The 25,098-nt window shown below is 40.6% G+C and overlaps 1 protein-coding gene across 1 annotated transcript; it reads right to left on the reverse strand.

Moving 5' to 3' along the window:
* Window positions 1-15,217: 15,217 nt before the first annotated feature.
* Window positions 15,218-24,752, reverse strand: klf1 (Kruppel like factor 1 (erythroid)). The gene is made up of 3 exons (XM_033623968.2): window positions 24,393-24,752; window positions 21,285-22,149; window positions 15,218-17,588 (listed from the first exon to the last, which is right to left on the reverse strand). Exons 1-3 carry the CDS (start codon window positions 24,465-24,467, stop codon window positions 17,413-17,415), a joined length of 1,116 nt encoding a protein of 371 aa, XP_033479859.1. The 5' UTR covers window positions 24,468-24,752; the 3' UTR covers window positions 15,218-17,412.
* Window positions 24,753-25,098: the final 346 nt, after the last annotated feature.

Consider the following 25,098-nt stretch of genomic DNA (forward strand, 5'->3'; position numbering starts at 1 on the left):
GTTCACAAATGTCATATTACTGCCAAACTGTGCACTAAAATATGTTTCCGAAGACAGTTTAGTTTAGAAATAAGCAACAGAGTAACGGAATATTGGTTTATATTTAATCAGCACTGCCTGTTTTTACCGATTTATTGGAGTTTGAACTGAGTTTGAGAGATCTGTGCCAAAGCCAGCGAAAATTTGAGATCAGCAGGGAGATATGGGTTCACAGTTTACCACAGTTCATTCATCAAGGGACAAAATACAACCCCTTTGCTTCCTGCACAATCATGCTAGCAACTGCGAGGCTCTACTTTAGCACGTCACTGGTTTGAGCTGTATACTAATGTAATGATGCTAACATCTTCATGGACTATGTTCACATGCTTATGTTAGCCATGTAACGTTAACGTTTATGTTACCATTTAGCATGTTAGCATTTTGCCAATTAGCACTAAACATAAAGCACCGAGGCTGAAGGGAATGGCATTAGTTCTCAGGTAAATTAGTCAAGAACCCAAGTATTGGTTAAAGTGAAATCTTGACCTGATGACAGAGGAAACATCAAGATTTCACAGTAATCATACTAAGTCATGCAACATGTTTGACTCAGTCTGATACATTTTTATTTGGGTACTGAATTGTCAAACAATACTACTCTTTACTACTCTAATGGTTTTAATGCTTGCCTTAACCTGCTTAGTCATTATATCCACATTATTGATGAGGGGATCAAAAATGATCAAAAATCTCAATATGTTAATATTTTCTAAAAAAAAAAAAAAAAAAAAAAAGTAATCTCTGGCATGTTGCCACATCAGAGAGGGTATTTCTTTGTCAGAAATATTGTTATGTTTGATTTTGTCTCCTAGTCCTAGCATAATGAAGTGCCTTCGAGGAGATTTAAGAATATCAAGATATGAATCGTGGATCGAGATATAGCCTAAAAATATCATGATATAATTTTCAGGACACACCACCCAGCCCTACCCTTCAGCAGCTGTGCGGGGCTTGGTTATTATTAACATTTTACAGTTTAATCAGTTTTTTACTGAGCATAAATTACATGCAGAAGAAAACATTTTTCTTGCAATTTAATACTGTGAAGGTCATTTCTCGCCCATTTAACACCTTGTGTATTAATAGCTCTCTGTTTTCTTCCCTTGTTGTTTACATCACTGTTCAATCAGGTCATCCAGTTTAAAATTGCCTGTGTAGACAGCAGTCATGGTGAGTTGAGTTGTCCTCAGCTGCTCTTTGCAGGTGAGCACCCATAACCAGAGTTCCGGGTAACTCAGCTGCATGGAAAAATATGTTTAGTACATGCAGTCTTTTGTTTCTCTTCAAACACTTAATACAGTTATAGTTTTCTTTCTGTCACAACATTAGGTTTTCAGACACACCTGTCAAAGAATAAACATGTGAGCATGTGTAATGTCACTCACTCTGTATTTTCTCTGTTTTCAGATACTGTTGGCCTCACTGTGTAAAAACAAAAGAAGCTCAACACGGTTTCACTGCAGCGGTGAGTTAATTTATACATTTTATAACCATGTTTTGTAGATGATGAACGTAAAGCACTGCACAGAGTGAGTCATTTGAATGCCAGTTGATAGTGTAAATGGAAAAGAGGATTGTTATGTAATACGCAGAAAGAGAGAGCATGTGAGGACTGCGCAGGGCTGGAAGTTCAGTTGGGGTGAGGTTGCACAGAAAAAAGGAACATTGTTCAATGAGCGATCCACTGGACAGTAATACTTCCTCACAGCACATGGAAATCCTTCACACAGGACTCTCTGTCTCTGTGTCGATTTCACCAGTTTCCCCAAAACAAGGCAACAACACTTCTCGCTCATAAATAATGCTGGACCCTGTAGTGACAACAATGTCACTACTGACCTGCTTTTATGACCTTGACAGATGAGTTTAAACATGTTGGTGCACGGCTGTGACATGCAGTGATGTGCACAGACTCATAGAGTGTTTTGGGGGAAAATTTAGTGAAAAGAAAACTGGTCTGCTGTCCTGAGGTTCAGCTGGATGTCCTGCCAGCAAATTAGATTAAATGAAACTTTATGATTTCAGCAACTGCCTCCTTTTTTCAAGGTTATCTCTTTTTCTGAGATTATGTCATCTGTTTCCAATTTAAATCAACTTTCCCCACAATGAAGTGTCTCATTTTCTTGTTACATGATCGGACTTGAGCAACATTTGCAGGAATCACTTCTCGAAAATTCCTGAACATGACTAAGAGTTTACAGACCCATGAGTGGCTCTGTGAGGCTGTACTAGGCATACTAGGGACCACAAGGCATCGTGGTGCTTGGAGCTAAATGCTAACATCCACATGTTAACATGCACGCTACACTGTAAAAACGCAAACATGTTGAAGTTTAGCAGGCATAATGTTTACCATACTCATCATCTCTTTTATTGCTGAGGTTTTTGGAGGTATTTGGTCACAAACCAAAGTATTGGACAAAAAAATGTTGACCTGATGATGGCGCTACTGTAGATGAAAAGTCAGGGGATTGCCAAAGTTTGTACAAGCCATCGAGAGAAGGGAACTTAAATGTCTGTAATGTTACCAAATTTATATTCAGTTAATCCAATTGTTGAGACATTTAACTAAAAAACAAAATGTGAACCTGCTGTTGGGACTAGAGGAAAAGAAATTCAAATTGAAGCCATTTGTACATCATTATGTAGCGGATACGTTTGATCTTTATGTTTCTTAAAGTTTCAACAATGCTGTGGTTAATGAAAACCATGTGGTTATGGTTAGGAAAAGATCATGTTTTGGCTTAAAATAATCTGTTTTGATGGCACTATCCTCTCTGTGAAAGCAGCGATGGAAAGAAACATGCATGTTTGGTGGCTTAAAAGCTGCTGGAAACATGGCAATGATTTGTTCAAACACAGCCGGTTTTGTTGTTTGATGGTCTCAAGCATTTGTTGGCAGCTTTGCAGGCATCTCTCTTAGGTGATATGCCATCCATTTCCCCTCCACCCCCTGCTCATATACTATGTCACTTTAGAAATGTTGATATAATAGTATGAGATGTACATATGTAAAGTGTTTCTACTTTTTCTTTTGACAACTGGGCTGGGAAAATACATTTAACAGGATTAAAACAACTGCAAGGATACACACACTTGATTATGGTGAGAAGCACTGAATGTAACATAGGGTTTTAATTGATATTTTCCTTTCCATGTGTATGCAGTCAATACAAAAAAAAGGCAGAAAGTAATTGAGTGCCTGAGCATAGAGCAGACACTGGCCTTGTTTGACTTTTTGTGTGTACGCTCAAGTTCAAATCAGGGGAATCAGCTCACCCCCCCTCCCTCTCGATCTCTCTCCTGACTTTCTTTTTTTTCATCCCTCGTTCTACTTGGACTCACAGTCCCTCTCGACAGTCTCAGCACTGCCGCAGCTTTCACCACTCTAATCCTCATCCTGGTTTTGGACATCAGGCCAAGATTCCCATTTTGTGAGGTTATGTAATCACAAACAGACAGTGCGGTCAATAATTCCACAAACCCATACAAAGTTAAATACTTTAAATGAGCTAAGACAAGACTTAACTTGGAGCGAGAACTGACAGTTACTCTGCTGGATGAGTTTGTCTGCATTTAGAGGTCCTTACCTCTCCTAACACTTGGAGGGTTAGTATGGCCAACCCAGCTGCCAGAATAAACGTTGTACGTGAAAACCAGTAGGTATCCATATGTAGTAGATGAGAGAGTACACCTTTTTCTGTATTTGCTCAACCAACTAAATTATCTGTATCCATACTCATTTTGGGTGGAGTTTAAACCGCAAGTGTGTGGGGTGTAAAAAGAAAAAGTGTGGTGTCTGACTGGAGGTTATTTTAAACCTGATATTGATATGGGTTGATCAGAAGTTGATGTATTAATTATTATTAGAAAACGGTTTACAGAACAATCTCAGGATTGAGCTACTGATTGTTTTTATCATAGGATTAAAAGATTGAACACAGCTACACAAATGAGGATTTTGCTTCATCCAGAGTACTCGAATGATACTCTGGATACTGACTTCATACGAGTATTTGGTTGAACCCTAGCAGATACATTGAAACTTTATGTTCAACAAGTGCTTAGGTTTAGCCAGAAAACCACTTGCTTATGGTTAGGATAAAGTTGTGTCTTGGTTTAATGTACCCGGTGTTGGTGGCACAATCCTGGTTTAAAGTGCAGTGATGTCTCCGTAAAACACAACTGCTTTTCGTGGCACTATCCCAGCAGGAACCACAGAGATGTTACGGTAAAAAAAAACCTTTTCACTGGGTTATCCCTGGTGGAAACACAGCAAGGGATCATTAAAAAACACCCATGTGTGGTCACTAAACAGGAAGATGCGGTGATGACTTACTTAAAAAAAATGCGGTTTTGTTGTTTGCTGGTCTGTAAACAGTGGTCTGCAGCTTGGCAGGCGTCTCGCCTAGGTGTCACGCCATCTCCATCCCCACTACCTCCTGATGACAAAGTCAGCTCATATACTGCACCGCTTTAGAAACGTTGATATGTTAGGTATAAAGCGAACCAATGTAGCATATCTGTGGTTTGCAGTAATGCACAATGCCAGCATTTCCTCTGGCGTCTGGGCTGGTTTGGCTCTGTCCGTTAACCCCCGTAAAATACCAGTACAGATGATAACATACTGTGGATAGATATCTCAATTTGAAGGCTAGTGTCAGTGCTGTCCTGAAGTAGCAGGGTTTAATAATGCAGAGAAAATCTATTTACAGACACTCACTTGAGAGGCCGAGCTCCTGAAATATTAATGCAATGATATATAGTGTAAAGTGATTGTTGTCTAAGTGTGGGTTTCTCGGTGACTGTGTGTGTCTGCAGGAGTTTGTTTGGTGAACTGAAGTTGCTCGGCTGTGTCAAAGTAACATTGTTGTCCTGCTTTATTTTCACACACTGGATGTTAGTGTGTCTGTGCCTGCAGGAAGAGGAAATAAGTGTTTGGAGGAAGTTGAATGACAATGTTTGCACAGAACTGACTGTATTGTTTAGGTAGTTGAAAGTTTTTTTAGCTCATCCAAAACCACGATAGCTGTAATTATTCTTTGAATATTGAGTGTTAATGTCATATGGTTTATATTCGGTAATACGTATATGTTTTTAAGACTAAAGTATACATTAAGGTCATCTGCATTTCTCCACAGAGGTATCATGAATCTTAAGATTAAAAAGATTCCTGTGATACCAAACATGTCATACTAGTTTACTAGGAAAGGGGCTAAATATTGTTTCAAAGTTAAACTGTCTTAACCTCGCCATCCGCGACACCTTAATGTCAAATGGTTGCTTGTAGTGGCTTTCAGCAGCTTTTTCTTGAGCTCCCCTTGTTTCACAGCCTCAGTAACATTGACGGGAGATATTGAGGGACAGGCTGCTGCTGCTTCACTCTGGCTGTTTCTGAAACTGAGGGCCAGATGGTTTATGATGTTTAGGTTTACCAGTGTTGACTGTTAATAGAGAAAGCCTATGGCATTGTAGCTATGATGCTAATTTATGATACCCATTAATTTTATTACACAATGCAAATATGCTCTAAGCTCAGTTCCCGGCTGCCTGACTGCCTTCAGTCTGAACAGCTGCTGATATTAGCGAAATCATTCTTGAACTGCGTTAGTTGTGCTCACATTTCTGGTTTCCGTCAGTTTGCTTTCTTTCCCTTTCTTTTATTTCCTGTCTTTTCCCTTTCTTTGGGAATAACATGACCGCTTCAGCAACATAAGCAGTCACTCACCTGGCTCTGCTTTTAAGGCCCAGACACACCAAAGCGACATCAAAGAACTCGTGGCACTGTTGTGACTCCTGACACCGTCTGTGCGTCGGCCAAGAAATTGCACTTGAACTCGCCGCAAGGACAACAGCTGACAGCCAGTTAGCACATATGTTCTGTGCCTGCTGGAGAGGAAATAACTCCCCATACCAGCAGATAGTCTGCGGGACAGGACAGATTCAAGACGCTAGTTAGCCAGTTAGCACGTTAACAACACAACCTATTGTTGAAATGATGTTTACCATTCACCAGCAAACAATAACAGAAACAATTCTGAACAGTTTCTGCTAAAGAGCTCAATGGCTAAAGGATCTTACAGAATATAACAAGTTCAGCCCTGTGATAGTCTGGTGACCTGTCCAGGATGTAACCTGCCTCTCGCTCAGTATTAGATGGGATAGGCTCCAGCATGACAGGATAAGCAGTTACGGAAAATAATTAAATGAATGAATATAACAAGTTTGTTTGGATCTCACGGCTTTTTGACTTTATCCATTTGTTTGCTTTCCTCACTTCTGTTTTTCTTCTTCTTCTCTGAACTGAACTGCCAATCAGAGAGTGATTTCATTAACTGACAGGCTCTGCCGTTTCCAGCGCCAATTCAACATGCTGAATTGACTGGAAAACAGGTGACAAGGGCCAGCCGTGCGAGACACACCCCAAAAACTAAGGCGGCGGATGCTCACCTGACGGCCTGATATCGACCAACGGCCGACTTGATGCATCAGGGCCCTTAGAGACTAATAAGGCACATTCAATCTCAAAACGCTGTAGACCATTTTGCTATGTTTCTGGGTTGAATGACATGTTTCTTTGAAATGGTGTGAAACAGCCTTTGAGGTACATTTTCTCTTGTGTGGTGGGTCTGTGAGAGGTGTTACCCAGTCAGCAGCGACTTGTATATAAATAAATGTGTTGTTCTCTACTTATTCACACATCTTTTTTTGTTTATATTTCACACTTGCTTTGGCATTGTAAATATGTTTTTCACATGCCATTAAAGCCTGTGTGAAGTGAATTAAATGAAACCCCACAGTACTACAAGGCAGTGTGCTTGCCCAAGACAACAAAGTGTTGAACACACCACCATTTTCGTTTGAATAAACGTGTTGCTACATTTTGTCAGGGCTGAACGCAGCCTATTACTAGTACAGGGACGGATTAAACCATTTTGTGCATTTGTCAAGGGTGAGGGGAGCCAAAGAGAGCCATCTCCACCGATTTATTCAGCCAATGTTAATCTAGTTATGGCACAAATTACCTCAAAGTAAAAATTTACAAATGAAACCAAACTTTTTGTTCCAGGCTTTTTAAGAGCCTCCTTCCCATTTGGGTCTTTGGTAATCAGTCCCACTTTCCCCCTTTACAATGCCCCAGCACATCTGTCCCCAGTAAACCTCCCTCCCTCCCTTCAGTTGCTCAGCATTTAAATTGTTGTTTTGTTTTGTTGATGAAACATGGTTTTCCCCACTGGATACATGGGTGGCAGGGAGGTAGAAATATGATGTTTTCTCTCAGATGAAACAATGAAATTAAGTGGTTTTGATGAGCTGTTTTCATAAATAATTTTCCATCTTGCTTTGGGGATTTACGGAAAATGAAACTCTACAGAGCAGTTGTCTCATGCTGAAAAAAATACATTGCATTGCTGGCATTGTTTGTGGTATTCAGATTGTAAGCCTTGAACTGGTCACAAACATTATAGTAATGACAATTCCACCTTTGACCCATTTAGCCGCTCAGCCAGACGGAAAACAAAAGCATTTCATAGCTTAATATTTAATGGCATGTTCGTGCTTCAGTGCTTGTTCTGCAAACTGTTAACACCTGAATATTGCCATGAATGCATAATGCCTACATAATACCCTCTGTAGAAGTATGACATGATGTAAACAGGGAAGGAGAAACTAGAAGGTGGAAGGAGAATCTGTTTAAGAGTTTCATTGTTTGTTCTTTTCGGGGCATTGCAGGTCAGAACTCCCGCCTCTGTCCTTGTGTCAACTTTAAATCTCAAATCACTCACCTTTAAATCTTCCACTAAAATAAACTCCCACTGCAAATGGAGCCTCATCACTATCTCTAACCTGTCAGTGAAGTGTTATGGATTTATCTATTGGAGTGTAATAGCTTGCTATGTGAGCACAGTCTCAGTGGATAACAGATTATTAATGGCCAGGGAGTATATCTGCAGCACTATAATTATCAGGATTACCTCATGTGTGTATATTTGGCTGTGAGCAGGGCACTAATGTGGTTGTGATCAGTGTGTGTGTGTGCAATGCGGGTTTGCGCTCTCATCTGGCCTGCTATCGTGCCATCTTGGATGAGCAGGTTTAAGAAGCCAATCATAGCCTTGATGATGCACCAAAGAGGAAACATGTTCCAAATGAAGATTAAATGCTGTACCTCCAAATCAGTATGTTTGGACTTGTCTTCCTTCGGGCCAAGACCTTATAAATTAAATCCTATTAAACCATTAAACCTGCTACCAGCCTTGAAAATCTATTGCCCTAAAACCTGTTAGAGATTCTTAACAGGGCAACGCAGTCACCAGAAGAAAATGTTGGCATTGTATATTTCTGTAAACCACAAATATGTCTTATTTGTACATTTCACAAGTATTATATCAGCGTTTCAAAAGTGACAAAATATATAAGCTGACTTTATCATCAGGGAGGTGGAGGGGATGGTGAATGGTGTGTTCCAAACTGAAGACGAAAAAACAACAAAACTGGTTGTGATTTAGAGTCATCGCGGTGTTTCTAGCAGCTTTTTCGCCACAAAAAGCGGCTGCTTTTTTATAATGACATCACTGCTTTTCCTGCTGGGATCATGCCCTCCAAACAGGGTATTTTAAGCCCAAACATGATATTTTTATAACCATAACCAAGTGATTTTTGTGCCTAACCACAGTGTTTGTACGTAAAGTTTCAGCCTACCTGCTACATACTAACATGCAAATGTATACATGGTTTGCAGAAATGCACAATGCCTGTCTTATTTCTGGTGATTGCTGGTCTAAGTTGCCCTTATTGCTGAAAGCACGCTAACTTTACATTATGAGTATGTTCTTATACTGGTCCTGTGTCCATGTGTGTGTTACCCATTGCTGTTTTTCCACCAGTGATAGCTCCATGATATATACACTGCCTGGCCAAAAAAAAAGTCACCACCAAAAGAAAAGGTCATACACTCTAATATTTCGTTGGACCGCCTTTAGCTTTGATTACGGCACGCATTCGCTGTGGCATTGTTTCGATAAGCTTCTGCAATGTCACAAGATTTATTTCCATCCAGTGTTGCATTAATTTTTCACCAAGATCTTGCATTGATGATGGTAGAGTCTGACCGCTGCGCAAAGCCTTCTCCAGCACATCCCAAAGATTCTCAATGGGGTTAAGGTCTGGACTCTGTGGTGGCCAATCCATGTGTGAAAATGATGTCTCATGCTCCCTGAACCAGTCTTTCACAATTTGAGCCCGATGAATCCTGGCATTGTCATCTTGGAATATGCCCGTGCCATCAGGGAAGAAAAAAATCCATTGATGGAATAACCTGGTCATTCAGTATATTCAGGTAGTCAGCTGACCTCATTCTTTGAGCACATACTGTTGCTGAACCTAGACCTGACCAACTGCAGCAACCCCAGATCATAACACTGCCCCCACAGGCTTGTACAGTAGGCACTAGGCATGATGGGTGCATCACTTCATCTGCCTCTCTTCTTACCCTGATGCGCCCATCACTCTGGAACAGGGTAAATCTGGACTCATCAGACCACATGACCTTCCATTGCTCCAGAGTCCAATCTTTATGCTCCCTAGCAAATTGAAGCCTTTTTTTCCGGTTAGCCTCACTGATTAGTGATTTTCTTAAGGCTACACAGCTGTTCAGTCCCAATCCCTTGAGTTCCCTTCGCGTTGTGCGTGTGGAAATGCTCTTACTTTCACTATTAAACATAGCCCTGAGTTCTACTGTTGTTTTTCTTCGATTTGATCTCACCAAACGTTTAAGTGATCGCCGATCACGATCATTGAGGATTTTTTTCCGGCCACATTTCTTCCTCGAAGACGATGGGTCCCTACTATCCTTCGAGTTTTTAATAATGCGTTGGACAGTTCTTAACCCAATTTTAGTAGTTTCTGCAACCTCCTTAGATGTTTTCTCTGCTTGATGCATGCCAATGATTTGACCCTTCTCAAACAGACTAACATCTTTTCCACAACCACGGGATGTGTCTTTCGACATGGTTGTTTAGGAAATGAGAAGCAACTCATTGCACCAGTTGGGGTTAAATAACTTGTTGCCAGCTGAAAGATAATCGCCCATGCAGTAATTATCCAATAGGAGGCTCGTACCTATTTGCTTAGTTAAATCCAGGTGGCGACTTTTTTTTTGGCCAGGCAGTGTATGTTTGTTAACAAGATGTCACTGCATTTTAAGCAGGGATTGTGCCCCCAAAACCGGGTATTTTAAAAACCTAAACTAAACAAAACTAAAAAAACATATACTGCTGAGAGCATAGATAAGTTTCACTTTCAATTTAGTTTTAAATCTTGAGGTTTTAGCTAATATGGATGTGTTTGGGAAGTACTGAGTGTACAACTGGATAAATTAGATTTGGATTATACTGCATGACTGGCCAGCTCACTCAGTGTGAAAGTCTATAGTGCACGCAGGCAGTCCAAAAATGCATCTGAGGCACTTTGACTTAAGAAATCATTTATCAGTAAATAGATAAACCAATGCGTTTCGACTAGAGAGTCTTCATCAGGGTGTAAAATGCAGTGGAAACAGGTGTGCAAATTAAGAGCTCATGTGAGGGTTATGTATCACAGGTCACATGATGTATTGGTGTCGCCCTACTAGACAAAAAAACCCACACTGACAGAAATTACAACTGAAAATGACATAACTCTATACTATACATAATTAACATATTTAGTAACAAGAAAAAAAAAGGTTAAATGCCAAATAAATAGAAAGGAAAAATAGTGAAATAAAATAAGATGTATGTTATGTTGTGACAACCTGCACATATATGGAGCTAGAATTGTGTCTTTATTACATGCGAGAAAATAAATGATAGGAGAGGGAAAAAAATGTTTGAGAGAAAAAAAATATTTGAGAGAAAAAGTTTTCACACTGACAGCAAAAAATAATAATATTTGAGACTAAAAAAACTTTAGAGAGAAAGTATTTTATCATAGAATATAAAAAAATAAATAATTTGAGATTTAAAAAATGATTTCAGAGAAGAAAAACTCTCAAAAAACATTTTTTTACTCTCAAATATTTTTTTGCTATCAGTGTGAAAACATTTTCTCTAAAAAAAAATTGTTTCTCTCAAAACATATTTCTTCTCTCTCTCTCAAAACCTAAGTCTTTGCTCTCGAGTCAGGATTTTGCTCTCGCCGTGAAAATAATGTCATGGGCGGGACCACGTTCCTATTGGCCAGTCTCAATCAAATTGACAGCTGCAGCCAATGTGCAGCCGGTGGGAGCTGCAGGACAACTCAACCACCATGATCAGTTTTTAATGTTTTATCAGGCAATGACTCCTCCAGACTGCTCTAGTGTCATTTTCGGGACAATTAGGGATTCAGGATTCGGGACAACTGCTTTGATTTCGGGACTGTCCCACATTTTTCGGGATGTCTGTTCACCCTATCTCAAGACAATCCTCACCCAACTGTCAATTTGATTGAGACTGGCCAATAGGAACGTGGCCCCGCCCATGACATTATTTTCACAGCGAGAGCAAAATCCTGACTCGAGAGCAAAGACTTTTGTTTTGAGAGAGAGAAGAAAAATGTTTTGAGAGAAACAATTTTTTTTTAGAGAAAATGTTTTCACACTGATAGCAAAAAAATAATATTTGAGTAAAAAAATGTTTTTTGAGAGTTTTTTTCTCTGAAATCATTTTTTAAATCTCAAATTATTTATTTTTTTATATTCTTTGACAAAATACTTTCTCTCAAAACTTTTTTTAGTCTCAAATATTATTTTTTGCTGTCAGTGTGAAAACTTTTTCTCTCAAATATTTTTTTTTTCTCAAACATTTTTTTTCCCTCTCATATCATTTATTTTCTCGCATGTAATAAAGACACAATTCTAGCTCCATACACATAGAGTGTCAGAAACTGAAAAATATATAATAAGATATGTATGTAAAAGGATGTTTTGATATAGTGTTGCTTGAGTTTAACGTGGTCCCCAATCAGTCAATAAATCAATATGTGTGCTGTTTTCCATGGAGGCATGCAAGAAAGTTTTCTTCTCAAATTCAAGGTAACACGGCATGACTAACTGATATATAAATGGACATTTTGTGGGTGAAGTATTCTTTTAATCAACATAGATTTCTCTCTTGGGTAGCTTTACTGTAGTTAAACTTCTTCCAGTGTGAACTAACAGGTAGCTTGCAAAGTTATGCTTTCAGAGTAGCTTCCCCAACAATGTCTGTGTTTGTTTTTCAGTGTTCGTCTTCCCGGAGGGTGTGTACATGTTGGTGCAAGCGCGTGTGTGAGGGCGAGAGCGAGCTCTGTAATGTGATGACGATCTCCATCATCTGACATAATCAGGATGATTCAGTGAGTGCCGAGTTACATAAACAGATTCTAACCTCACCCAGATTAGAAACACTGCAGACACAACAGCCAGCGGGCTGCTAATACCAGCCTGCAAACATGAGGGCTGATGTTACAACAGCAGACTGCCACCTAAAGGACAAAGGCTGACACTACGTGAAAAGGCTGAAGCTCCAATAATATTTTAGATGTATTCTGTGGATTCAATTTTTTTCTGTTTTATGCAGGACAGATGTATCTTTGGCTAAAGCACTTGAGATGTTGAGTTAGTAAAATAATGGCGAACCTGATGGTGTAATTGTTCAGATCGGCTGTTTGAATAAATCATGTCACACTCCCAGACAGTTTTACAGCAATAGAGGTCTTTATTAGAATTAAAACAATGAAAAGACTCTAAAGCACTCTTTTGAGAATAGAAAAACACTGTACAATAATATAATATCTGCTGTTGATATAAAAGATTATATTAATAAATATGTGTCTCGCATTTTTAGGTGATAATTAACAACTGGAAAAGATGCAGATTATTTACAGTTATAAATTCTGCTTGATACGAGAGACAAAAGCATATATATGTTTTTCTTAAATTAAAAATCCCCAAACAAACAAACATAAAGTTAGGTGACAAAAATGCATAACCCTGCATTCATGGTGTAATAACATAGTTTAACTTTATGGCTTGTTTCTTTGTATTACAATCAATATGGAAGCTAACAAAGATATCAGATTATCTACAGCTAAGCATTGCAACTAAGCAGTCATGACTTTGTTCAGCGCACCATGAGATCCCACAGGATACACTACTGTGTATTGTATTATAACCCGTATTACACACATTTTGTGGTAGGTCTTTTGTTAGTGTTAATGTTTGCTGTCTACATGCCCACAGTGTGTACAGTGTTGATCTACAGCCCAGTCACCAGTAGAAAATGTTGGCATTGTTAGTTTCTGCAAACCCAGATATGTTATATTTGCATGTTTGATATGTATCTTATCAGCGTTTCTAAAGTGACAAAGTATATGAGCTGACTTTGGTCAAGATGCCTGCCAAGCTGCAGAGCATGGTTCAAGACCAACAAACAACAAAACTGGTTGTGATGTAGCGAGTCAGTGCTGTGTATCCAGTAGGTCTTTAGGCACAGAAAGCGGCTGCTTTTTTACCGTGACATCACTGATTCTCCTGCTGGGATCATACCCCCCCAACTGGGTGTTGTAAGCCTTTCCTAACCATAAGCAAGTGGTTTTTGTGCTTAAACATAACCATATGGTATCCACAGCACTGTTGAAACGTAAAGGTTCAGTCTGTCCACCACATACAGTACAGGCCAAAAGTTTGGACACACCTTCTCATTCAATGCGTTTTCTTTATTTTCATGACTATTTACATTGTAGATTCTCACTGAAGGCATCAAAACTATGAATGAACACATGTGGAGTTATGTACTTAACAAAAAAAGGTGAAATAACTGAAAACATGTTTTATATTCTAGTTTCTTGAAAATAGCCACCCTTTGCTCTGATTACTGCTTTGCACACTCTTGGCATTCTCTCGATGAGCTTCAAGAGGTAGTCACCTGAAATGGTTTTCCAACAGTCTTGAAGGAGTTCCCAGAGGTGTTTAGCACTTGTTGGCCCCTTTGCCTTCACTCTGCGGTCCAGCTCACCCCAAACCATCTCGATTGGGTTCAGGTCCGGAGACTGTGGAAGCCAGGTCATCTGCCGCAGCACTCCATCACTCTCCTTCTTGGTCAAATAGCCCTTACACAGCCTGGAGGTGTGTTTGGGGTCATTGTCCTGTTGAAAAATAAATGATCGTCCAACTAAACGCAAACCGGATGGGATGGCATGTCGCTGCAGGATGCTGTGGTAGCCATGCTGGTTCAGTGTGCCTTCAATTTTGAATAAATCCCCAACAGTGTCACCAGCAAAACACCCCCACACCATCACACCTCCTCCTCCATGCTTCACAGTGGGAAGCAGGCATGTGGAATCCATCCGTTCACCTTTTCTGCGTCTCACAAAGACACGGCGGTTGGAACCAAAGATGTCAAATTTGGACTCATCAGACCAAAGCACAGATTTCCACTGGTCTAATGTCCATTCCTTGTGTTTCTTGGCCCAAACAAATCTCTTCTGCTTGTTGCCTCTCCTTAGCAGTGGTTTCCTAGCAGCTATTTGACCATGAAGGCCTGATTCGCGCAGTCTCCTCTTAACAGTTGTTCTAGAGATGGGTCTGCCGCTAGAACTCTGTGTGGCATTCATCTGGTCTCTGATCTGAGCTGCTGTTAACTTGCGATTTCTGAGGCTGGTGACTCGGATGAACTTATCCTCAGAAGCAGAGGTGACTCTTGGTCTTCCTTTCCTGGGTCGGTCCTCATGTGTGCCAGTTTCGTTGTAGCGCTTGATGGTTTTTGCGACTCCACTTGGGGACACATTTAAAGTTTTTGCAATTTTCCAGACTGACTGACCTTCATTTCTTAAAGTAATGATGGCCACTCGTTTTTCTTTAGTTAGCTGATTGGTTCTTGCCATAATATGAATTTTAACAGTTGTCCAATAGGGCTGTCGGCTGTGTATTAACCTGACTTCTGCACAACACAACTGATGGTCCCAACCCCATTGATAAAGCAAGAAATTCCACTAATTAACCCTGATAAGGCACACCTGTGAAGTGGAAACCATTTCAGGTGACTACCTCTTGAAGCTCATCGAGAGAATGCCAAGAGTGTGCAAAGCAGTAATCAGAGCAAAGGGTGGCTATTTTCAAGAAACTAGAATATAAAGCATGTTTTCAGTTATTTCACCTTTTTTTGTTAAGTACATAACTCCACATGTGTTCATTCATAGTTTTGATGCCTTCAGTGAGAATCTACAATGTAAATAGTCATGAAAATAAAGAAAACGCATTGAATGAGAAGGTGTGTCCAAACTTTTGGCCTGTACTGTACATTTTGTAGAAACGCACAATGCCAACCTTTTTTTCTGGTGATCGGTGGTCGAAGTTGCCCTTATTGCTGAAAGCATGCTAACTTTACATTATAAGTGTGTTCTTGTTCTGGCCCTCTGTCCATGTGTGTGTGTCTTTATTAGGGTGAGACAAAAAGAGAAAAGCCCACTTTAACATCTTTGTCAAGTCCAACACCTCACTGTGAACATCTGAATAATGATGTCCAAGTAATCGATTCGAGTTCACGGTATCTAAACTGGAACCTAGAGTGTTGCATTAAAGGGGAACTCTGGTATTTTTTTTTCCAACCTGGACTCTATTTTCTCGTGTTTTCGTGTCTAAGTGACTTGTGGGAGCAACAATTTTTGAAATTGGTCCAGTACTGAGAGAGAGTGCTTCCACCTTCAGCTGCAAAATAGTTTGCAATGTAAATGAAAGTGCTTGTTTTTGCCACTGACAGGCTTAGATTGTTATTTTGAGTGTCTGACAGCATTGTGGAAAGGACCCCACAGAGAAGTGTAACGTTTTTGCGTACCTTTCGCTTGTCACATCCAAAAAAGTTGCACCCTATATCAACTAGGTCTTGGAGAGTACCACTGCATATATGAAAGAAAAACTGTTTAAAACCTTATGTGGCTCCAGAGGGAGATGCAAATAATCTTATGAATTGCTTCAGGTGGTCCCTTGAGTCAGTGTCAGTTGGGTCTGAAGACTACAAGTTTGAAAATTAAATTTAAAAAAAAAGGGAAAAACATCTGGAGGTGTGGAGTAAGAAAGAAGTGAGTATTTAGACCTTTTTAGCCAGTTGCTCATCTCTACTTTACACGAGTGGCTCAAGGCTACACCAGCTGCTAATAGTGTAACACAATATATAACAGAGCTTTGAGTAGCCAAATCGAATTGTAGGTAATGTGGGTGCCTTGCCACAATATCTCAGGCTCTGCTCATAGATTGTATAAAAGAAGTGGATGTAGCCTCTGAGAATGATAAGTGAAGCCAATGCACAAGTGCCTTAAACCTGCATTCTTTGTAAAGGCCAGCAGAGGGTGACTTCAGTGGTGACCTAACAGAAAATTACTGCGCTTCTCACTTGATTTTTTTAACCTTAGTAAACATTTTTCCTAATGACTTTATGATCTTAATTGGAAGTTGCAAGGAAACTTGCAACTTCCAATACAGTTTCCTTCAATACAGCATGATGTTAATTTTGTAAATTATGGTCCTATTTAGAGTAAATAGCAATAATCGTATGCTTTAAGGCATGGCTACCTTGTGATTGACAGCAATCTTTGTACGTGGTCACTTCTGGCTCCAGAAAAAAACAAGATGGCGACGACCAATATACCAAAATCAAGGCTTCGTAATGGCTGTCCACAAACCGATGGGTGACATCACGGTGGCTACGTCCACTTCTTTTATACAGTCTATGATTCTGTGGCATCTTTTTTAAACTTTCAATCGTGAGTCTGAGAATGTTATAAGAGTGCAATGCGAAATCAGCAGAGTACTCTTAAAACATATCTGTTGAGCAGTCATTAGCTAAAGGTCACTCTTTAAGCCGTGGATATCGATCATTTCTTTAGGACAGGAGAGGACTTAATATATTAGAGGCTCATGAATTAAATTAGTCTCATTTGTTTTTTGAAGTACGCCAAAAACGGACAAACAAATAACTTCCACCAGGCATCATGTACACAATGATTTGTGATGCCATTGTACCACCAGTTGTGTTGTCACTTCTCATGACCCGAGTCTTCGTGTGGGCCTGTCTTCTAAACCAGCCAGGTAATCAAGTGTAGATTTCAAATTAATACCGGGAACATGTTCAGTTAATATATGAGGTCACTGAGTCACAAACAAATTAAAAATTCACAGAACATCCAGATCATTGTGAATCCTCTACCTTTGAATTACTTTGTTTAAATTGCAGTGGTGTGTGTGTGTGTGTGTGTGTGTGTGAGTGAGTGAGTGAGTGAGTGAGTGAGTGAGTGAGTGAGTGAGTGAGTGTGAGAGAGAGAGAGAGAGAGAGAGAGAGAGAGAGAGAGAGAGAGAGAGAGTGAGTGAGAGCATCAGTTGTGTCTCTTCATGTGCAGAGCCAGGTGGTCGGAGCGGGAGAAGGCCCTCTGACACAGCAGGCACTCGTAGGGTTTCTGGCCAGTGTGCTTGCGGTAGTGACGCGTCAGCTCGTCGGAGCGCGCAAATTTCCAGCTGCAGCCTTCCCATGAACAGTGGTAAGGCTTTTCCCCTGAAGAGAAAACAATACAACAGATGGTAGTTACCAAACAAATAATGTACATTAAATCATATATTGAGACTACAGGGCTGCGATATCAACTTGCGCTCTAAACACATCACAGAAGACTGGGATATTGCACTCTGAGATTTTTTTTGTGTTAGCTGACAGAGTAGCAGTGTAAAACTGTGCTTTGAGATGTAATTACTTTTTTATTAGTGCCTTTTGTGTTCAGCTCAATGTTTAGTTTGTTCAATCGAAGTATGTTGGAAATAATCCTTTCATTTTTTAAATTCAGCAAGCAATTGGTTGTATTTTAGCAGCTGGAAGCAACAGAAAGGCAGAACTGGGCACACTTTAAAGGGTTACTTTGGTATTTTTCAACTTGGACCCTATTTTCTCATGTTGTCAACAACGATTTTTGAAATTGGTCCAGTATTGAGAAAGTCAACACAGGCTGCAGTGTTATCCCTGCAGGCAATGGAGAACTGTCAATGTCCAATAAAAGTGCTTGTTTTTCCACTTTCGGGCTCAGATTATTATTCTGTGTGTCTGACAATATTCCAGAAAGGATCCCCACAGAGATAGACCTCTTGTCTTTTTTATTTAAAGGGCCAGTGTGAAATATTTGATTTTGATATTTGATATATTTAATATATTATTTTCATGACTATTTACATTGTAGATTCTCACTGAAGGCATCAAAACTATGAATGAACACATGTGGAGTTATGTACTTAACAAAAAAAGGTGAAATAACTGAAAACATGCTTTATATTCTAGTTTCTTGAAATTAGCCACCCTTTGCTCTGATTACTGCTTTGCACACTCTTGGCATTCTCTCGATGAGCTTCAAGAGGTAGTCACCTGAAATGGTTTCCACTTCACAGGTGTGCCTTATCAGGGTTAATTAGTGGAATTTCTTGCTTTATCAATGGGGTTGGGACCATCAGTTGTGTTGTGCAGAAGTCAGGTTAATACACAGCCGACAGCCCTATTGGACAACTGTTAAAATTCATATTATGGCAAGAACCAATCAGCTAACTAAAGAAAAACGAGTGGCCATCATTACTTTAAGAAATGAAGGTCAGTCAGTCTGGAAAATTGCAAAAACTTTAAATGTGTCCCCAAGTGGAGTCGCAAAAACCATCAAGCGCTACAACGAAACTGGCACACATGAGGACCGACCCAGGAAAGGAAGACCAAGAGTCACCTCTGCTTCTGAGGATAAGTTCATCCGAGTCACCAGCCTCAGAAATCGCAAGTTAACAGCAGCTCAGATCAGAGACCAGATGAATGCCACACAGAGTTCTAGCGGCAGACCCATCTCTAGAACAACTGTTAAGAGGAGACTGCGCGAATCAGGCCTTCATGGTCAAATAGCTGCTAGGAAACCACTGCTAAGGAGAGGCAACAAGCAGAAGAGATTTGTTTGGGCCAAGAAACACAAGGAATGGACATTAGACCAGTGGAAATCTGTGCTTTGGTCTGATGAGTCCAAATTTGACATCTTTGGTTCCAACCGCCGTGTCTTTGTGAGACGCAGAAAAGGTGAACGGATGGATTCCACATGCCTGCTTCCCACTGTGAAGCATGGAGGAGGAGGTGTGATGGTGTGGGGGTGTTTTGCTGGTGACACTGTTGGGGATTTATTCAAAATTGAAGGCACACTGAACCAGCATGGCTACCACAGCATCCTGCAGCGACATGCCATCCCATCCGGTTTGCGTTTAGTTGGACGATCATTTATTTTTCAACAGGACAATGACCCCAAACACACCTCCAGGCTGTGTAAGGGCTATTTGACCAAGAAGGAGAGTGATGGAGTGCTGCGGCAGATGACCTGGCCTCCACAGTCACCGGACCTGAACCCAATCCAGATGGTTTGGGGTGAGCTGGACCGCAGAGTGAAGGCAAAGGGGCCAACAAGTGCTAAACACCTCTGGGAACTCCTTCAAGACTGTTGGAAAACCATTTCAGGTGACTACCTCTTGAAGCTCATCGAGAGAATGCCAAGAGTGTGCAAAGCAGTAATCAGAGCAAAGGGTGGCTATTTTGAAGAAACTAGAATATAAAACATGCTTTCAGTTATTTCACCTTTTTTTGTTAAGTACATAACTCCACATGTGTTCATTCATAGTTTTGATGCCTTCAGTGAGAATCTACAATGTAAATAGTCATGAAAATAAAGAAAACGCATTGAATGAGAAGGTGTGTCCAAACTTTTGGCCTGTACTGTATATAGCAAGGGCCTTGCTTTAGAGAGGTCGCCATCTTGCACCGCCATGTATGTATGGCAGACCGAGCAGACAATCCAGCCAGCCAGAGAACGCGTCTCGCGTGTATAAATGAACCAACGAAGACAGCGGAAGGAAGGAAGAAGGAGGAGGAAACAGCAGAGTGTTAGTAGTTCGTCGATAGAGAGTAGTGAAAAGTTTTTTTAGTTATAAAGTTTGCGAATGGACCACACTTACCACGCAACAGGAGAGAATGAACCCGAACCGTCATCTGCAAGGAAAAGAAGACGCAACTTCACTCCTTGTGATGCACTCTCTGCGGCGCTTTTCCTCCTGGCTCTGGGTCTGTGTCCGCTTCAAGAAACTCTTCAAAATCGCGTTCAAAGTCGTCCATTGCAGCTACTATAGTCCGGAGATATTGCTAGGCTAAATAAACAGCTGAGCTCTGTTTACCGGCTACGCTGTCAGTCAGTGTGCGGGCTGGAGATTGGTGGAGCAGAGAGGGGAGGGGGTCCCCACTCGGTATGGTAAACGAGTATGTGTGTATGGAGTGTGTGTGTTACGCTAGAAGAGTCAGAGTTTGGGACGGAGTCTTTTACCCCCTGGAGTGTTACCGGAGTTTTTGGAGTGCTCAAATAAACTGGCCTTTTCCCCGAACGCTCCTCTGGTCTCCTGCTCGTGAGGGATTCATTACAATATCGTAACATGGCTTAGATTTCTAAATAAACATTCACCTCGTTGCTAGATAGACCTACTCCTGAAAAACTTGTGCGCAAGGCTTTTTGTCCCTACGAGGCCACCGTCATTTACCTGACGGGAGGGGTGAGCGAGTGAGCCCTGCAATCTAGAATTTGACCACTGATGTCACTGTTTTCAACCCATTTTACACACTGGCCCTTTAACCAGAAACAGCTCCGAAATCGGAATCGCCAAACCCACCACACTCCATTGACATAAACACTAATTTCATCATCTTAAAACACATTTCATTCATAGTCGACAGAAACAAGATAAAACTCAGAAAAGCCATCTCAGTTCATCAAAAACATGCTGGGCCTGTACACACTGGTCTGGTGTGTTTGGGGATGGCGATTTCAGGTTAAACAAAAAAGATCCTACTCTTGGACAAAAGGTTTGCCTCTGTAGGGATCCTTTCCATAATGATGTCAGACACTTACAATAACAGACTTAGCCTGACAGTGGCAAAAACAAACAGTTTGGACGAAATATAATGGTGCTCAGTTGCAGACGGTACATTGCCCAGCTGTCGGCTGCAGCACTCTCTCTTAATACTGGACCAGTTTACAATTATTCCCATTGGTCACTGGGGTCCAGATTGTAAAATACTGAAGTTATTTATCACAAGTAATATTGTTATAGCAATATTCAACCATGTAATTGCATTATATTCTGCAGCCCTAATTGAGACCAACTGTCACAGACTTTCTGTGGTGGAGTCAAAGGGACGTACCTGTGTGGGTGCGGAGGTGAGCCTTTAGGTGTGAGCTCTTGGTGTAGGTCTTGGTGCAGCCCGGGTATTCACAGCTGTGGATGGCGGGCCTCTTTTTCCCTGTAGCCCTTCGACCACGCTTTCCCTCCACCCCAACAGGGGGCAGCTGTGGTCCGACCAGCAGAGGCTGCTGGTGGAGGGGAAGATGACTGGTGGCCTGGCCGAGGGTGTAGTCACAGTAAAGGTTGGCATTGTGGTTAAAATGTGGAATGTAGCTGTAGTGTTGAGGGTCAGGGGTCACAGCCTGAGTTGGTATGAACCTGCTGTCGGGGAAGGTCACCATAGAGGGGTGTTGCTGGGGATAGTAAGGGTTAAAGTCCCATGACGAGACTTTAGTGAGGTTTCCTCTGCCGTGCCTCTCCACACTGCCTCCTTGAGGAAGGACATACTGATCTACATTAGGTTGACTGTGAAACGAAGTCCGACCTGTTTGGTCATCATTATAACCCTGGTGGTACAGCACTGGCTGGACTGACGTGGTGGTGATGGTTTCAGCCGGGGACAGGAGTTCAGCCATGAGGCAACTAGTGTTCATCTGCAGATGCTCCTGTCCTGGTCGGTCCTTAAACGTGGCCGCCTCTTGGTACGCTGTGTTTGGGTCTAACTGTGGCAGCCGTTGATCATTGTTGTCCAGAGAGGGGTTGAGGTCAGGTGACGGGTTGCTCCATTCAGACAGCAGGAACTCAATGTCCCAAGATGCCTGGCTGTCATCATCCAGGAGCTCCTCTGTCATTTGTTGAGAGACCTGCAGCTGCTCAGAGCTGTTTGGTGACAGTTTGTTGCTGAGAGAGTCCGGAGGGAGAGAGTCACCCTCAGACTTCCACACCTACATGGTGGTGGAGAGCATTTAGATCACAGTGAAAAACATATAGTAAAAATGATATTCCTGCACCTTGCTTTTTCATTTTAAGGATAGGTTTACAGTACGGTATGAGATTTCCACGGTATGATAACTGTCTCACAAAATATTGTGTTTTAATGGTATCACATTATTAAAGAATTTATCTTGTTATCAGTCAGAATGACCCTTAAAAGATTGAAAACGAAACGTTATTTTTGGTTGAACACTTTATAACTATAATTGAAACTTGAAACCATTTTGTTAACAGAAGTATGTGTTAAAAGTCTCCCCTTGGAAAATAACTAAAATAAAGGAGAGATTCTCCGTCAAGTTGCACTTGTTTTTTCAATATCGTAGATAAGCAAATGTACATGATATATCTGTCTTTTTAACTGCAGTATATCACTTCAACCATAGTCCATGAATACATTGAGAACATTTTTTGTTGCTGTAACTGTTCCTTCTGGCCATACACAGTAACAGAAATACGTGAAATGGACACGACCTCTTAACACATCACGTGGTGGTGGCCATAAAATTTGTTAAAATTTTGTGCTGGCAACAAGAAAACAATGCCAATACAAACTGTATAACAGTTTCAAACATGTCATTAATGCAGTAAAACAGTTGTGGTACTCAGGTTTCAAGAACAAAAAATACTTGGTTAAATTAGGAAAAGGTGGTTTTGGTTAAAGTAATGGTAGGTGCGGCTGAAGTGAAGTTAACTTAAGTACTTTGTGTAGTTAAAGAAAGTCTGTTAAGTCATGTAACTATGTTAACTGTTGAATTAATAAACTAATAATAATAACGATAAACTTCATTTACACAGCACCTTTTGTACAAGAAATGCAGCACAAAGTGCTTTGAAATAAGGGCATTATAAGCACTGAGTGCTTCATGTGAAAATAAACATAATGAACATACAACAGACAAGGCAGTTTAAAACATGGATTAATTTAAAAGTGGTGGTGATTTGAGATCCTGTTAAACAAAATCTCATATAGTATTTCCTCGTGTCATCTTTTAGGCCTTCAGACGTCAGAGCCTGAAATTTCCAACAGACACAGTCTCACCAACATTGATAACCAAATGTCTTCTCAGGAGTGAACCTCACTGCGGGTAATGTCTGTGCCAGGTACAGGCCACAGCTGAATCTCAAGACAAAATAAATCATAATAATGTCATAAAATCATGACATCACACTCTACTGGTTGAAAGTCCATTTTTGTTTGACCGATGATTCTCCACCCCTCCTGACTTTCTCGCTCTTCACAGTTAATTTGTATGCCCACCACAACAAAAAATTCTTACTGACTTTGCATTGAAATTGTTTTCATGTTGCCAGCACATCATTTTAACACATTTCCTGCCCACCACCAGGTGATGCAAGAGTTTGTGTCCATTTCACATATTCCTGTGAGACTGCGCTGCTCCATACTGGCTGTCAAGACATCCTTTCCCAATATATGTACAACCTAAGTAAGGGAGGATAAAATCTACGGTCTATGTTAAAACGTACTCCAGAGATTGTCTGAAACCAATATGAGTCTTCAACAGTCTTTCAATCAGTCAATCATTAGGTGTTTATCTTCCAAATGTTCTTCTTAGTGTGGCTCAGCATGGAAACACTGTCAGAGGGAATTTTTGACTAAAATAACAAACCTCAAAAAATTGTTTTGTCAAACTCAGACCGCTGAAGCCTCATATCAGATCCTGTTGAACTTTCGAAGTCATTTTAACACATGAGAAGTATTATGGGTTTTGTCCTCCATCACTTAACAGTGTAAGGCCAGGCCAGGCCAAGCCAGGACGAGCAGCACAGTCACCAGTAACTCTTTTACTGTACATATAGACTTCAAACAATATAAACCTATCCTTTAAGACATTTATTGAGTCAGTATATAAAACTAACATTTCACTTCCTGCAGACCTCCTTCAGATGATGGCCCCCAATTGCCTTTTTTTTTTTTTTTTTTTTTACATTACATTAGCGGATGATTCGTCTAAAGCAATTTGAAATAAGTGCATTCAACCTCCATATTTATCTCCAAGTTTCTGGGACAAATCAAAAGTCCAGCATTATAGTCAAGACTGACACATTTGTTAACTCAGTATAAAGTGAAATAATAAATACTGTATCTGTTGAATGTACAAATAATCAGCACAACGATATTTATTAAAAAACTTTCTGTCTCTGTGTAGGAGTGAAAAATAAACGTGATACTTACTTTCATATTGTCAGTGGATTGAGCGAGGTTAGAGAAGGAGCTGAAGGAAGGGAGCACAGCCTGTGTAACAGCCATCAAGTACTTTGATACGACACCGATTGTCAGTGGTAGCAACAGCAGGGAAGTTGCTCTGTCTCTTAATATTATTTATTTAGTTATTCTCTATGTGACCGTCTTCAGCCCAGCTAACAGAAAGTCAAACCTCAGCTCACCAGGCCGCTCATCCCAGTTACAGTCTGCTCAGTGCTAATAGGCCGCAGAAACAGGTTCTCAGAGCTGCCTTCTTTACTCCATTCCTCCCCTGCTATCTCTCGCTCCTCTCTCTTGTCTATCTCTGTCAGCTGCAAGTCTAACTTCAAATCTCTCTTTTTCATGTAGGTTAGGACCGTTAGGAGGTGGAGCGTCATCGTTACTTACTCTGCTGGCCCCCTCTCTTTTTTTTTAATCCTTAAAGATTGTTCATTTATACTAAGAAACCATCTCACCTCAACTCACTGTCTTCTTGTTCTGTGAGATTCAGAGCAAAAAGCTCCTCTTCATTTTCATATCCAGACCAAATATCTAAATATTAATGTGATGGTAATACTAAGATCGAACTCCAAATTTCTTCTTTTATTTATTTATTGGCAGCCAGAGGTTTAACAAAAAACAGTTACAAGTAATTTACTTCATGCCTGTTTTGGCAAATATATATATATATCACAAC

This window comes from Epinephelus lanceolatus, chromosome 3 (genome assembly GCF_041903045.1).
Source record: "Epinephelus lanceolatus isolate andai-2023 chromosome 3, ASM4190304v1, whole genome shotgun sequence".
NCBI lineage: Eukaryota > Metazoa > Chordata > Actinopteri > Perciformes > Serranidae > Epinephelus > Epinephelus lanceolatus.

Coding starts and splice junctions, on each gene's coding strand:
- klf1 (XM_033623968.2), bottom strand. CDS start 24,467: ATGGCTGTTACACAGGCTGTGCTCCCTTCCTTCAGCTCCTTCTCTAAC. Junction 22,150..24,392: donor AATCCACTGACAATATGAAA/GTAAGTATCACG, acceptor ACCACCATGTAG/GTGTGGAAGTCTGAGGGTGA. Junction 17,589..21,284: donor TCACCTCCGCACCCACACAG/GTACGTCCCTTT, acceptor TTTTCTCTTCAG/GGGAAAAGCCTTACCACTGT.